The sequence below is a fragment of the Pan troglodytes genome, chromosome 2 (genome assembly GCF_028858775.2).
Source record: "Pan troglodytes isolate AG18354 chromosome 2, NHGRI_mPanTro3-v2.0_pri, whole genome shotgun sequence".
Classification (NCBI taxonomy): Eukaryota; Metazoa; Chordata; class Mammalia; order Primates; family Hominidae; genus Pan; species Pan troglodytes.
This window is the reverse complement of record NC_086015.1, coordinates 4,357,927-4,374,331: the sequence shown is the minus strand read 5'-3', so window position 1 is coordinate 4,374,331 and position 16,405 is coordinate 4,357,927. Positions and strand designations below refer to the sequence as shown.

General features: G+C 34.8%; 1 protein-coding gene across 8 annotated transcripts in view; it reads right to left on the bottom strand.

Annotated features, from left to right (window-relative positions):
- Positions 1-16,405, bottom strand: part of CHL1 (cell adhesion molecule L1 like) — a 206,131-nt gene that overhangs the window by 77,920 nt on the left and 111,806 nt on the right. For all 8 annotated transcript variants that reach the window (XM_009444749.5, XM_001136954.5, XM_001136570.5 and 5 more), the window contains one exon: positions 5,394-5,578. In XM_009444749.5, the coding sequence (XP_009443024.1) occupies positions 5,394-5,484 (91 nt within the window). In that variant the 5' untranslated portion in view covers positions 5,485-5,578. The remainder of the gene's footprint in view (positions 1-5,393; positions 5,579-16,405) is intronic.

Here is a 16,405-nt window from a genome sequence, read left to right as displayed (position 1 = left end):
CACCAGTGAATGCTAGCATTTCAAAATAATAAAATAGTTTAGCATTTATTACAAAGGAAAATATAAACTCCTTATTCTCTTTATTTTAATTTTCTTTTTTTGGGGGTAATAAATGTTCTTTCATGGGCTGGTTTAGTGTTTGTTATTCCTCATTTATGTTTTCATTTTATAACCTTTTCTCACTTATCTATTGGAAGTTTTGTTCTGTTTCCTTAGAGAATTTAACTTACTAATAACCATTATTATATAATAATAACTGATGCATAATGGCATTAATAGTTTCTTCATATTCAAATATGCCCTCCTCTTGTGACAAACTCTGTTAGTGTTTGATAAGTAATCTACAAGACAAACACAATTTTAAAAAGTAGGGAGTGGGCTACACTTGGTGCCTCACACCTGTCATCCCAACACTTTGGGTGGCTGAGGTGGGAGGGTCACTTAAGCCCAGGAGTTCAAGAACAACCTGGGTAACATAGGCAGACTCTCATCCCTACAAAAAAATGTAAAAATTAACCGGATTAATTTTGAGACCAGGAGGTTGAAGCTGTTGTGAGGTGTGATCAAGCCACTGAGCTTGAGCCTGGGTGACAGAGTGAGACTCTTTCATAAAAGTAAAAGTAAATAAATAAATAAATAAATAAATAAATAAATAAATAAAGTAGGAAGTGATTTTGCCTCTCACCTAGTAGAGCTTACATTTCTGAGAATTGCAACTATAAAATAAATTTACTAATGCTGGAATTACAACTTGGATTAAGCTTTGAAATAAAACATAGACCACGAAGTGTGTAAAGATCTGCTGCTGATGAGCACTCAGTATTTTTCAAAAGGAGACATCCCAGTTTTAGTACAGTTCTTAGAATCTCTAATAAAAAGACAGGGTTGATTCACAAGGAAATGCAAACTGTTTCGCAGCAGGGACCTGACTGTGGCAAATAAAGTATGAGAAAAGCAATTTGGAGACAGGCACAGAGCCTAACTTAAATAAGTACTGTTCCACAGTAGAGTTGCAAATAGGGCCCTAAAACCGGTGACACTGGACCAGGCCCTGAACCACTCTCCGTTTTCTCATTTGTAATATTAAGCATTTAGCCTAGATAAATTGTTCTCAAACGTGTTGGTCTCAGGACTCTTTTGCAGTCTTACAAACTACAAGACATCTCAAAGAGCATTTGTTCATGTGGGGTATAGCTAACAATATTTACTATAATAGGAATAAAAACTGAAAAAGTCTTTCAAAATGTCTTTCAAAATGTTTACTTATGAATTTATTTAAAATAATTCAATGTTAAAATAAATCACATATTTTATGAAAACCTTTAAATATTATGAGAAGAATGGCATTACTTTACATGATTGCAAATCTCTGTAATTGCTTTTTTCTTAATTCTTTGAGTCAGGGTCTTGCTCACTCATGCAGGCTGCAGCGCAGTGGCAGGATCATTGCTCACTGCAGCCCAGAAATCCCAAGCTCAAGTCACCCTCCCGCCTCAGCCTTTCGAGTGGCTAGAACTAAAGGCCATCTCTGCAATTTCTTGAGAAGGCAGATGGATTCTTTTATCTGCTTCTGCATTTCATCTGTTGAAATAGGGTTGATTTGTTCAAAGATATAAAGAAAATTCAGCTGTATACACATAACGTAGTTAAAAAATGATGGGAAGTTTTAGAGTCCTTTCTGATGATTGTAGATACAACAAGTGTAGTTTTTTAAACGTTCATTGAAATGTGAAATCTAAACCCTATCAATCAACTTTTCATATTGTGTACCATTAAACCATTTTACTTTTTTTAATCTACAAATGATTTTGTAACATCATGCAGCTTTCATTTGGAAAAAATACCCGCTCACTGAATTTTGTGTCTTCCAAACATTGATGCATTTCATTATAGAATATCAAAAATTGACACTTGTTAGAATTGCCACTGATCTAATCAGCAGTATTAAGTATCGGGAAGCTCTCAAGCTTACAGTGGACAATACATGTCCTCCACAATTCTAATGTTTTCTTGAACACTCACATTTTATCAATGACCTTATATATGGTCAGTTGTTTATCTGGAAATGAATGGGCTCACTTGGTTCACTTTCAGAAAAATATCTGACCTATATCTATCTGAGCAACCTTAATTTTTCAGTCATAACTTTAAAGTAAAGATGATGTCCAGCTCAGGACTCAGGCAATGATGCAATTAAGAAATAGAGATTGTCATAATACTTTGATGCATAGCAGAATTATTTTATATCTACTTCCCACTTCACTAGAATGTTAGAAAGTATGTATTCCAAGGTAGATAATTAATAACATTAATAATTTTTAAGTGCTTCAACAATTATAATCATAAACAAAACTGTTTTTGTTTTGCTTTGTTTTGAGAGTTTTTTACTCTGAGTATATGGACATTAAATATCACCTGACTACCAGTAAATTTGATGCCAATGCCAGGCTGGAATGTAGTGGCATGATCATGGCTCACTGCAGCCTCAACCTCCTGGGCTCAAATGATCCTACTGCCTCAGCCTCCCAAGTAGCTAAGACTACAGGTGCAAGCCACCACACCCAGCTATTCATTTTATATATATATATATATGTATATATATTTATATATATATGTATATAATTTAGAGATGAGGTCTCATTACATTTGCCAGGCTGGTCTTGAACTCCTGACCTCAAGCCTCCCAAAGTGCCACAATTACAGGCATGAGCCACCACGCCCAGCCCTCATTACTTTTGTATCATCAGAGCAAAAGACAACGCAGTGAAAATGAAAAAATGGCATCTTAGGTTTATTATAAAAACAGTTTGATCTCACAGACCATCTGGATGTATCTCTGGGACCCCAAGAATTCTGGAAACCACATTTTGAGCATTGACAGCCAGAGTAGAATAAAAACTAAATGCCTTTCCAAATTCTAATTTTTTTCTATTAATTCTATTTTTTTAAAATTTTTCATTATTGCCCAATAAATCTGATAAGTGAGTTTTACCAGCTTATGGTAACTGAACTTAGTTCAAGTTCAGTGTTTATCTACTGGATATTCATAAACCAACATGCAAAATATCTGTATTTTCATTCACATTTACTTTGTTTCTGATTACTACTATTTCTGTGTAGAGCAGGACTTGAGCTTATTGCAAATTCATATTATTTAAATTTTATTGCAGTTATAAACGGTGAGGGATGATACACAGTGGCCACAGTCCCTTAGATATCAGCTAATAACTTGTGAACAACTTGTTTATTAGAACATTATTCTTTCCTAAATTTGCTAAGGTTGTAAAGGCTCAGCAATAACTAATTATTTGGAGAACGGAGCTAATAACCTTTGGGTGTTTATAAGAATATATATTCTACATTATAAATCCTTTCCTCTATAATCAAGCCAATTACAGAGACACCAGACTCCTTGACATTCAAATTGGATATCTGCCTTAGTTGCATTTATTTGTGAGTGCTCTAGAGCCCTGAAAAAATGAATAATATTCAGATGTTCTGGAAACATGTCATTAATATTTTATAACAATTGTTGTCTAAGGACCTTACAGCACGAAAATGCATAAGTAACTGAGACAACCAGAATAAAAATGTGGGCCAGGAATTAATACAAAATTTCACATCCTTCACCACTGACAAAGTAAGAAATGATGAAGAATAAATGTGTATGCCAGAGATTATGGTGAGAAATCTGAATCAGTAATCTCAGAGGCATCTTCGTTGCTATTCGGAAGACAATGTGAAATTATTAACCTTTTTCCACAGGATTACCAAGAAGCTTGCTCTTAACTTGCTACTGCATACTCAAAGAAAAGAATTCACTAAAGATGAAGGTACTTTAGACTCCTGACCAGAATTTCTACAAAAAGGCTGGTCAGTGACGAAATCTAACACATTGTGTAGGCCGAAAGATTTCAGCCAAATGTAAAGCAGACTTTAAGTCTATATATTTGTAGGTCAGATAAGTGGAATTTCTTAAGAAATGGAAATGTCAAAACAGAGCTTACTTCTCTGTTAAAAATAATAGAGAAGGGATTTCTACCTGGGGGGATGGAACTACAATTTCAGTTCTTTCCAAAGTGCATAATATAAAATAGGTACATCAACTAATTTAAGGTGGCCCTTAGAATAGTTTTTAAATACATTATATTATATATAGTCAGAGAGTTGTTTCCTTTTCTATTCACATTCAGTCTGTCTGAGCACTTCAAAAGCAACGTTTTAGTTAAGTCCCAACACTTTTCTAAGATTTATCAAATTTTATGAGCTCAAGATTATTTCTCTAGAATGTAGAAGATCCACAAATATCACCTGCAATGCTAAAATTCTAATAAAGAACCAACACCTCTAATATAATAACCCTCCAAATTATATACAGAAGAGGCAATAGAGATTATTCCTGAATGATACGGATAAAGATGTCTTAATAAGCTCTCGTGGGTCTTTTAGAACCCATATGCATGTAATACAAGAAAAATGTGCAAGATCTATACATGGCAGACTTGATATACTATTACATATGTTCTGTTTGCAGATTTTTTTAGTTTTTATTTTTTTAAAACAACAAAGTCTCACTATATTGTCCAGGTTGGTGTGCAATGTCTATTCGCAGGTGTGATCATTGCACACTACAGTCTTGAACTCCTGGGCTCAGGCAATCCTCCTGCCTCACACTCCTAAATAGGTGGGACTACAGTCATGTGTCACCATGTCCTGCTGATGCTGATCTTTTTTTTTTTAACTATTAATTACCATGGTTTGTTCAAACTGATTTATAATGCCTAAAAATCTGCATCCATTTTACCAATATATGTTAGAATATATATTTATATATTTCCATCAGACTACTGTTTAACCTCTTAATATGAATTCACACTATATAATGCCGTAAATTTTGAGAGTTCATATCATCTTATACTTTTACTTGTAAAATGGCTTATTATTTTGCTAATTCATTGCTTTCATTCTTAAATATAATCATTTTGAAAAAGAATACAAACTTCATCCAATTCCTTTTTGACATAATTTGTTGAATGCCAGTAATTTCTGAATCTTGATTAACTAACCTAAGTATACAAAAGTGAAGTTGTTGGTAATATTGCAGATAATCCTAGACATATGGAAAAATACTAGCTTATCTATAGGTTACTATTCTTGTTATGTTCTAAGTTTGCATAAGGAACTAAAAAGCCTGGGTTGCAAAATAATTACAGCAGTCATGTATCAGCCACCCACAAAACGAAAAAGATAGATACGAATTCTCATGACAGATTGCTAAAGAATATATAGAAATATGGTAGAAAAGTCACATCCTCAATCCATAAGTATTCTACTTAAAAATCAAAATGCAAATATGAAATTCCATTAATAGGCACTGAATGTTTTAACTTTACCTGAAGATGGTATTTCAATTGCTTTTGAGAATTTTAACAGGAAGAAAATTAGAGATACGATTAGTCCTCTTCCAAGTAAAAGCGGCTCCATTGCTCTTCAGGAAGAAGACAACCCAGTAAGAATGAAAATCTTAATGTCTCCTCTCACTTTTGGTTTAAAGCTGAGACCTTAGTTAACCGGGAAACTAAAAACACAAACAGAATAACATGTTAGTTCACAAACTCTAAAATTTCAACAGAACAAATTAAATACCTTCTTTTTTTTTTTTTTTGGTTTGGCAGTACGTTTCCTCCTTATGGAACTGTTCTCTCATGACTCCACATGAATGAAATTAGATTTTCCTCTTTGTATGTAAAATAAAGGACAGCGAATATACACTCTATTGTAAACCACAGACTATTCCAGAAAATCCTAAGTCAGAGGAAGTTTTACTTGGAAGGTATGATATTATACACATGAGTGGTTTTTCTTTTTTATTCTCAACTTTTATTTTAGATTCAGGAGGTAACTTTGCAGGTTTGTTACATAGGTAGATTGAGTGCCACTGAATCTTGGTGTATACATGATTCCATCACTCAGGTAATGAGCATAGCACCCGATAGGTAGTTTTTCAATCCTCACTCCTTCTTACCCTCCCCCATCTAGTAGTCCACAATTAATATTCTATTATTCTTATCTTTATGTCCATAATATTCTATTATTCTTATCTTTATGTCTGTGTGTATTCAGTGTTGGACTTCCACTTCTAAATGAGAACATGTGGTATTTGGTTTTCTGGTCCTGAGTTAATTTGCTTAGAATAATGACCCCCAGGTGCATCCATGTTGCTGCAAGGACACAACTTTGTTCTTTATATGGCTGTGTAGTATTCCATGGTGTATATGACTGATGAGGGTTAATGGCTAAGAGAATAACTTCATTTAGTTAATTTTATTTAAAAAGTGGTTCTTTTTTACTCAGTTCCTTATATTAGATATCTATTCCCATTTGAGTCATTATTAAGGATCACAAACACATCAATGATTTTTCTGGTGAAATAGCTTTTCATCTTCAAAGTTTTCACACTAATAGAAGATGGATAGTTCCAGCAAGATAGAGGAAAGAAATAATAAAGAACAAAAGAATAAAGGCCACCATTTTAACTGAAATTTACAAATGTGAGTTTGGTTCAAGCAGAAGACAAAGGCGTAAGATGCTTCTCATTTAAACAGAATATTTATTCATTTCAAAGTTTACAGAAATAGAATAAGAATTAAGGTTTCAATTTTTTTTTACTTTCTCTTACAATTTCAATTTTTTTCTGAAACATTGTGATAATAGATGTCTAAACATTGTTTACACATTGTCTATCATGTATTCTTGCAGGTAATAATACAATAATTTGCTCCAAAATGTGATAATTAGTCTTTCAGGTATGTAATTTTGTTTTGTTTTCTAAAAATCAATTACTCTATGTGTTCACTTAGAACTGGTGAAAAAAGTTAGCTAACACAGGGATAGTAAAGTCTTTAAACTTACATTAAATTCTAAGTATTTCCGCTTTATTATTTCACTTTAAATTGCATCTTAAGATATTATAGACCTGTATCTTTTGTATATGTGTACCGATTGGTAAAATTTAAAGTATTAACTACTGGCTGTTGTTTCACAGTTTTAGGAGTCTTAAGGAACAGCAACACTGTTTATGCTTTACTTTGAGAACAAAATTATATTAATCATAAAAGAAAATACTACCCTCCCACCTCCAAAAAAGTTGTGAATGTTTGTCCTGAATTAGAGTAATGGCATTACTCTACTCTGCCTGACCTCAACTGACCCATCTGTAAAATGGGAATTGGAAAAAATGACTCATGTATGCTTCAGAATATTTTCTAATGACAAATAACTTATACTTGTAATTTAATTTCTACTGGTAAATTTAACATATATGTTCAAATGTGTCACTATGTTAATTGACACTACTTTTCTGATGAAATGAGTTATCCTAATCAATGAAATACAACATGGAAAAATGCTTTCATTATAAAAACCAAAATACTGCCTTAACTACAAAAGGTGAGTCCTACATATTTGTACAAAGTTGGGAGACATTAAACCATGTAGCTATTATTAATATGAAAATTTTGAGGAAAATATCAATGCCTTGCCCCTTCGAATTTTCTTTTTCCTGTTTTTTTTTTCTGAAACATTTTGGTAATAGTCATCTAAAGTCATTGTTTATTATATATCAATCTTTACTTGCAATCTAGTTATTATTTAATATTCGGTTCCATTAGTATTCAACGCTGATGGCTTTAAGAGCATCTCATGTATGTGTTTTATGAGTTGTCTTTTATTTGTAAGGAGCAAGACTTTCCAAAGAATTATGCTACTAGGAGATCGTATTTCCAGATTAATATTTAACATCATCTCACCTCTGAAATAGGGAACAAGAATAACTAGATAGCCAAATAAGTGAGAACACTCTCAATTTCCATTAATCTCTTGATTTAGGGCAGTAAGTTCAGTGGTCTCTAATTGGGGTAGTAAAGTAGCCTATAGATACTAATTATTCAGTAATGGTGATCCCATTTTTTGAATTTTAATCGTTTTAAATGCATGGTCTTGACCCAAGAAATTCTCTCCCATAATGACATCATCAGTTTTCAGAATATGAATAATGACTAATTCTACATATGACCTTACCTCCTGCAGGAATTAGCTTCAATTTACCTGAAATTTGTATGTTCACAGGCTACAACATAAAAATTATTAGATATTTAAATGTGACCCCGTTCAAGTAAGACTCCATTAGCTGACGATGAAAGCTCCAAAATAGCTTTCAGATTGAAAACGGAAAGTCAGTCTTAGTTTCATTGCCAGAATTCATAAAGGGTATGTTTCTTAGGAATTCCATTTTGCAAGAGTAAGATAGCAATAAAATTATATTCCCATGTATCTTTCTTGAAACAATGGCATTTAATGCCTCATGCTAGACCTCAAAGATAATAGCAATGTTGAAACTCAGGATGGAGCTGGCACTAAGACAAGAACTAATTTTTTTAAAATTTTTACTTTCTATGAGTATGTAGTATTTATAGGGTGCATAAGATGTTTTGATACAGGCATACAATGTGGAATAATTACCTCAGGGTAATTGGGGTATCCATCACCTGAAGCATTTATCATTTCTTTGTGTTATAAACATTCCAGTCATACTCTTACTAAAATATTTTTGAAGTTAAGTCACATGAAGCTGATGTCTGATAGCTTATATTAATGATATCAACTCAGATCCACAAAGGAATCTATTAATTTTTATGAATCTGGGTAAAGTGGGTTAAATTTTAATTCCTACTATCGTAGCTCATCCTTAGGAAAAAAAATCATCCCTGCCAACCACTTCAAAAGAAAAATTTAGCTTGGTGCAAAAGTTATTGTGGTTTTTGCCATCAAAAGCCACAATAACTTTTGCACCAACCTAATACATATCTTAGTGTCACATCTTACTCACATAGGAGTTAAGAAGAAATTACTTAGGCAGATAGTGAGGGTACTAGAGTCCTCGGTAAGGTTTTCCTTTTCAATGAAATGCAGCCCCCAGATTATTTTCTAACAAAGAGCAGCCTGTAAAATAGAGCTGCAGACATAGACCCTGGCAGTTGTGCCAATCATGTTCAAAAATGGCGGCTCCATCTTCCCTTCCCAGCCACATGTACAGTAAGGAGCAGACAAGATGGCACCGGTCAACTGGAAAGCCCATTCACATAATAATATTAGGGTAATAAGAGTAGGGTGGCCAGCCTTTTCTGCACACTATGTAAACGTCACACCTGATCAAACCAATCTGTGGGCCCTGCATAAATCAGACACCACCTCCTCAAGCCTGCCTATAAAATATAGTGCATCCGCAGCAGGCCAGCCTTTTCCTCTGGGAAGCCCCTCTCTCTCACTAGAGAGAGAGTTGTTTTCCTTTATCTTTCTTTCTCTTTCTTTTGCCTATTAAACCTCTGCTTCTAAACTCCTCATATGTGTCCATGTTCTAAATTTTCTTGACATGAGACAATGAACCCCAGGTATTTACCCCAGACAACGCAGTTGCTTCAATGCAATGGAATCTTCCTGACTCCCTCAGGTTCTCCAGTACGACTAGTGGGATAAGAATTAAGAATACACTAATTTCAAGACATTAGTTTAACATGGACAAGCGTGCATACCTCCTAGGGCAACTTCCAACACAACAAAAAGGAAATAAAGTTCTTTGCCTCTTCAAAACAGAAGCCTCTAACATACACATCATGAGTATTATAAAGTGACCACATAGATCCCTTTGATGTTTTTAAAAGTGCTCCATGGTGGCAAATCTAGAAACAACTTGCTCCCTTAATTTACATTCATATTCTTCCTTGAGAAATGGAAGAGAGAGATGGCTAAGTCTTTGTCCATTCTACTTGGCCTCCCAAGTAAGTGCAAAGCTACAGTGGCCTCCTGACTGGTCACATGACAAAGTGATGTGTAGTGATGAGACCATGGGAAAGTTAGTATAACCTGGGTTCAAAGCCACCATTGCTAGATGGCTGTGGGCAGTTTACCCAACCTGCTCACTCAGCTGTACAAACTGGGGTGATAGTTGCTGCTGTATAGCACACTTATGAGATTTAAGTGAGGTAATGTATCATTAGCAGAGAAAAATAAATAAAATTTGCTAATAGTAGTGAAAGTGATGATCATTGTGTTGATAGTGGCAATGAGGATCTAGTCCCTCCTACTAATATTCTGATCCAAGGAGCATGGTTAACTTTGTGGATGCTATTAGAGTTACAAAATCATAACAACTTACAAAATAAAGGCAAATTCTCTAAAGTATATAGTGGTGAAATGATATTGATTGATATAAAATACTCTCCCCAAAAGTGTGAGAGTGTGGTAGATTGATTGCAAAATCTTCTCTGATTCTCTTCCCCTCTTTGTGGTCACACACTCTGTAATAAGACTTTGTAGCTCCTCCTAAGAAGCTATTTCCTCACTTCTTGAATCTGGTAGGCTTTTGACCCTAGGATGAATTCTAGTCTAGGCCTCAAGAAGCCTTGCACCTTTTTCCTCTTTCTCTCTGTCTCTGAAAACTCTGCTCAGCTATTTTAAAAAGAAGCCTGTGCTACACTGTTGGAAGATAAGAGACATTTTGCCCGTCATCCCCATCATCCTGGCCAACAGCCAGCCAGCCACTAAACGTAAAATGGCAGCCATCCTAGATGAGACTGCCCTACTAACCTGTCAGCTGAACGCAGATGCTAGAACCAGCTGGTCAGTATCAGTCAAGACTGGCTAAGTTCAGCAGAATCTCCCAAAGAAACAGTAGACTTAGGAACAATAATAAATGTTTCCTTTATTGAATCAGTGTTTTGGGATGGTTTTCAAGGTAGAAATAGCTAATTTAGGTAGAAGAGATAGAATAAACAAATTGATGCAATAATGAATATTGTTGAAGCAGATATATATACATACATATATATATATAGAGAGAGAGAGAGAGAGAGAGAGCAAGAATGGGGGGAGATTATGCTAATCTTTCTATTGGGGGTACATTTTAACATTTTCCTAATGGAAACATTTTTAATGTTTATTCAGTCTTTGGAAATCAGAAATCAGCCTAAAATATTTCAACAGCAGTAAGGAGATTCTTTAGGCAAAAGGTAGACAAAATCTTGAGAATGCCTGCTGCCATACATCTAAAATAAAAATAAAAAACAAACAGAAAAAAAGACTTTCTTAAAGCTACCATACTGTCTGCACCTCTTCTATTGGAACAAGATGAGAAAATGTGGGGTTTATTTAAACATCAGTGTGTATGTTCTGCATATTTAGTTTAAGCAACTAATGTGACTCATTGCTTTTTCTTTCTTGGTTTAAGAGTTTTGAAAGTTATAGCCCACCTAAAGAAAATGTAAGCCCATTTTATAGTACACCATCATTTAAGTCTTGGTAGCTGGTGGGGTTTATTTAAACATCAGTGTGTATGTTCTGTATATTTAGTTTAAGCAACTAATGTAACTCATTGCTTTTTCTTTCTTGGTTTAAGAGTTTTGAAAGTTATAGCCCACCTAAAGAAAATGTAAGCCCATTTTATAGTACACCATCATTTAAGTCTTGGTAGCTGGTGGGGTTTCTTTAAACATCAGTGTGTATGTTCTGTCTATTTAGTTTAAGCAACTAATGTGACTCAATGCTTTTTCTTTCTTGGTTTAAGGGTTTTGAAAGTTATAGCCCACCTAAAGAAAACGTAAGCCCATTTTATTGTACATCATCATTTAAGTCTTGGTAGCTGTTAGTATACATGATGCCTGTTCATTTTTCTTTAATGCTTTGATCCTTAATTCACCAACTTTGCATTGTGTTTCCACTGGAGACTGTTTAAATTCCAATAATGAAGCATAGAAAGGCAACAATGCATAAAAATGGTTAAGACTAAATTTTCACTTTGGACAATTATAGATCATTCCACCATTATAAATTGAACACTAAAACAAATTATTTTAAAATTACTTTAAAGATCCAAGGCTGTTGTTAATGTACTCTGAATAATAATCATTTCCTAATAATCACTTGTTTTTTTCACCTAACAGTCATGGTGTCATGTTTACACAAAACCTTTGGCACTATGGTTCTCTAATGGCTCTAATGAATAGTAAATGCTTTGATTTTCCCTTTTGCAAATAACATTATTCAAATTTATATGCTGGAATTTAAAAAAAGAGGTTTCTACTTTATCCTAGAGGGAAATAGAATCTGATGAGTGTGATACATGGACAAAAGCAGCTTAGAAAGGCAGCTGGTTTGACATAGCACATTTTATTTTAGTGATTTTTAAAAATTCTTGACATTTTTTTCTGAATAATTATTCACAAACAGTTTTAGGTCAAATTTCCAAGAAGAAAATATAACACAGCAAATGCAATGAACAAAAGGTGACTCTTATCATCACCATTTTAAAAACTTTTTCATTTCTATGGCAGCAACTACACAAAGCAGAAATGTCAGTGACAGTCCATCTGCCATTTTCATTGACAACATGGAATGCACACAGCCAAAAAAGAAGGGGAAAAAAAGCATGCTATGTTGACATTCCTCTTCACTAAGAAACAGCATTAAGTTGTTTCAGCTACTATGAGTTCCAGAGGTTGAAATTAACTTCATGCATGCAAAATCATTAAACAACATTTTTCTACTCAGGATGCTTGAAATAGATCAAAACTTTTATTATAGCCAGCAGAAAGAGATATTTTATGACACTGGCATCCAAATTATAGTTTTAAAAATAACTCAATGGATTTGTATAACAGTCTGAGACAGTGCTATAACTCGGAAATGTTTAAATTTTCTTTTCTCTCCATGATAAAATGGCTTAAGAATCACTGAGCTGCATCAAGCAAGATGTCTTATATAAAGCCATTTGACATTTTCATGATGGAGTGGATGTCACCTTCACTTCTCTCTGACCTCAAGTGTCCCTTTATGAAACTCCTTTTTATGTGATTATCAGGCTAGGTTAAACTATTCCCCTGGTTCGGAATCAGTTCTTATGGGGAGGAGGTGCAGCAAATTTCCATAAGCCTGAAGTGTGATCTGAATCACTCAACATTGTGAAGCTGAGAAGGATAAACACACACACAAACATTAAAAGGCTTCTGTTCAATCACCTGCCTGGCTAATGCCATAAATCAATTTACAAGTGTCATAAACACAGTAATCCTGAAATAACTGTTAATGGCTGTTACTCTGAAAACAAAGGAAACACTGTGCATTATAGCCATATCCATTCAAACACTCTTTCATGTCTCATAACACTGCAGTGACACGACAAAAGAACTGCTTAGAATGTTAACTCATCATCCCTGCAGAGTTGGCATATTTTGTACACAGTAGATCAAAGAAATGTCGATGTTATTATAAGCGAATTGATTTTATTGGGAAAATGTCAGCTTTAGTTAATAACGATGTGGGATAAACTAATATCATTAATAATATCATTTATTTAAATAGCAAATTACTGTGGTTGAACTCTAACTGGAATATAATTGAATATAACCTATATATACATATAGGTTATATAAAAACTTATGTATATACATGTTTTTGTTTTCCCACCTATACATGTAAGATTCTTAAAAAATAGTATGCTGTAATGACATCTAATTCAAATTCTTTCATAGTGGAGACTAAGAAAGAAAATTACGGAAATTCATGGTCATTTGACTACAGGGATGGAGAATAATCCCAACATTAAGTTATTTTCTGAGTTATTTCTCAGAAAACAACTTATATAGCTGTGAAATTCACGTAGGGACTATTTTTCAAATTAAATAAAAATCTCAGATGTACTAAAATGCACAAAACTTAAGTGCACAGCTCAGCAAACTTTTACATATGTATAAATCCAGGTAACCACTTTTCACATTTCTTAAGGACTTTCAATCACTAAAAACATTCCACTAGCTTCACTCCTGGAGCATCCCACATGGCCAGCTCATTAGAGGGTAAGACCTGTTTGTGTTCCTCTAGCCTTTTGGATTACAACCAAGGTGCTATCTCTCCTCCAGGTGATATTTGGATTATGCGGGAGCAGCTTGGGTTGTCACATGACTGGGCAGTGCTATTTGCATCTAGTGGGCAGGAGCCATGGATCCTAAACGACCTGCAGTGCTCAGCACAGTCCTGCCCAAGAAAGAACAGCCCTACCTGAAAAGTGCAAACCCTCACTGTGACAGATACTGATGCTATAGTATGCTGGGTAAAAAAAAAAAAGTTGTGTGGTCAATAAACTGTGGATATAGTATATGCATTACTATTGAAGCAGTCACTATGGAGTACAGTTTGATGGCTTCCCCCAAAACTAAACAAACTCTCACACGTGATCCAGCCATTGAACTCTTTGGTTTTTACCCAAAGGAGTTGAAAACTTATGTCCACAAAAAACTTGTACATGGATGTTTAACAGCTTTATTTATATTTAACAAAATTTGAAAGTCACCAAGATATTCTTTGGTAGGTAAACGGATAAATAAACTATACTGTGTCCAGACAATGGAATATCAGTGGTAAAAAGAAATGAGCTATCAGCCATGAAAAGAGGTGAAGGAAACCTAAAGGCACATTAAGTGAACAGGCCAATTTGAAAACACCAGATACTGTTTGATTCTATCTACACGACACTCTGGAAAAGGCAAAACTATTGAGAAAGTAAAAAGATAAGTGGTTGTGAGGGGTTAAGGGAGAAGAGGGAATGAATAGGAGGACAGGATTTTTACGGCAGTGAAACTACTTTGTATGATACTACAATTGTGGATATGTGTCACTATACCTTTGTCAAAACCCATAGAATGTATACACCAATGTTTATTGTGGCATTATTCACAATAGCAAAGACTTGGAACCAACCCAAATGTCCAACAATGATGGACTGGATTAAGAAAATGTGGCACATATACACCATGGAATACTATGCAGCCATAAAAAATGATGAGTTCATATCCTTTGTAGGGACATGGATGAAATTGGAAACCATCATTCTCAGTAAACTATCGCAAGAACAAAAAACCAAACACCGCATATTCTCACTCATAGGTGGGAATTGAACAATGAGATCACATGGACACAGGAAGGGGAATATCATACTCTGGGGACTGTGGTGGGGAGGGGGGAGGGGGGAGGGATAGCATTGGGAGATATACCTAATGCTAGATGACGAGTTAGTGGGTGCAGTGCACCAGCATGGCACATGTATACATATGTAACTAACCTGCACAATGTGCACATGTACCCTAAAACTTAAAGTATAATAAAAAAAGAAAAGAAAAAAAAAAAAGAAACCCGAATGTAAACTATAGATTTCGGGCGTTATTGATATGTCAATGTAGGTTCATCAGTTGTAACAAATGCACACTGCTGGTGGTGTTGATAACGGAGAGGCTGTGCATATGCAGAACCGGTAGTATGAGAGAAATTTCTGCACGTTCTGCCCAATTTTGCTGTGAACCTAAAACAACACTGAAAGATGAAATCTTCCTGGAAAGAAAAACTGCAATATGTGAGAGGAAGCAATAATAACATATGACAGATTTCTAAGCTATAACAAAAAATCAACTTCAAAAATATATTTGTAAATTAAAGAGAACATCCTCTTAATTCTTTTTCCGATTTTCATCACTCACTCCCACCTTGGACACCTAAAATCACAGAAGACTGATAACAGCAGTGGTGAAATCACTCAGTCTTAAACTCTTGGCTCAAGTGAGCATCCTGCCTCAGCCTCTCTAGTAGCTGGGATAGTATAGGCATCCACCACCACATGCAGCTAATTAAAAAAAATTATAGAGATAGGGGTCTCAATATGCTGTCCTGGCTGTTCTCAAACTCCTGGCCTTAAATGATCCTCCCACCTCGACCTCCCAAAGTGCTAGCCACTGTGCCCAACCCATGAATGCTCATTTTTAAAACTGTCTTCTCTCCTTCTCTACTATTCTCTTATTATTAAATACCGTCCCCTCTGTTTGTCTCCTCTTTATTTTTTTCACATATATATCAACATTGATCAGTACCATGGCAGGAATTTTCAAAAAAGAAATGAGGCACTTCCAGGTAAGCTGAAAGGTCTGTCCCTTATTTTCCATTAATAGAAAAATGACTCTCATTGAGTCTGGAAACTAACGATAAAAATTTAACCCTAATAATAAATTCGGAATTTTTTAAAGGATAATATATATAATGTTTGATTACAAGTTACAGTTACATTTAAAGTAGAAAACTAATTAGAAAAAAATAAGATCAAGTGCAGTGCCTCATGCTTGTATTCCTAGCACTTTGAGAAACTGAGGCTTGAGGATCACTTACGGCCAGGAGTTCAAGACCAGTTTGGGCAACATAGTGAGGCCCCGTCTCTACAAACATTTTCTTTCTTTAAATTAGCAAGGCATAGGGTATGTGCCTATACTCCCAGCTTCTCAGGAGGCCAAGGTTGGAGGATTGCTTGAGCCCC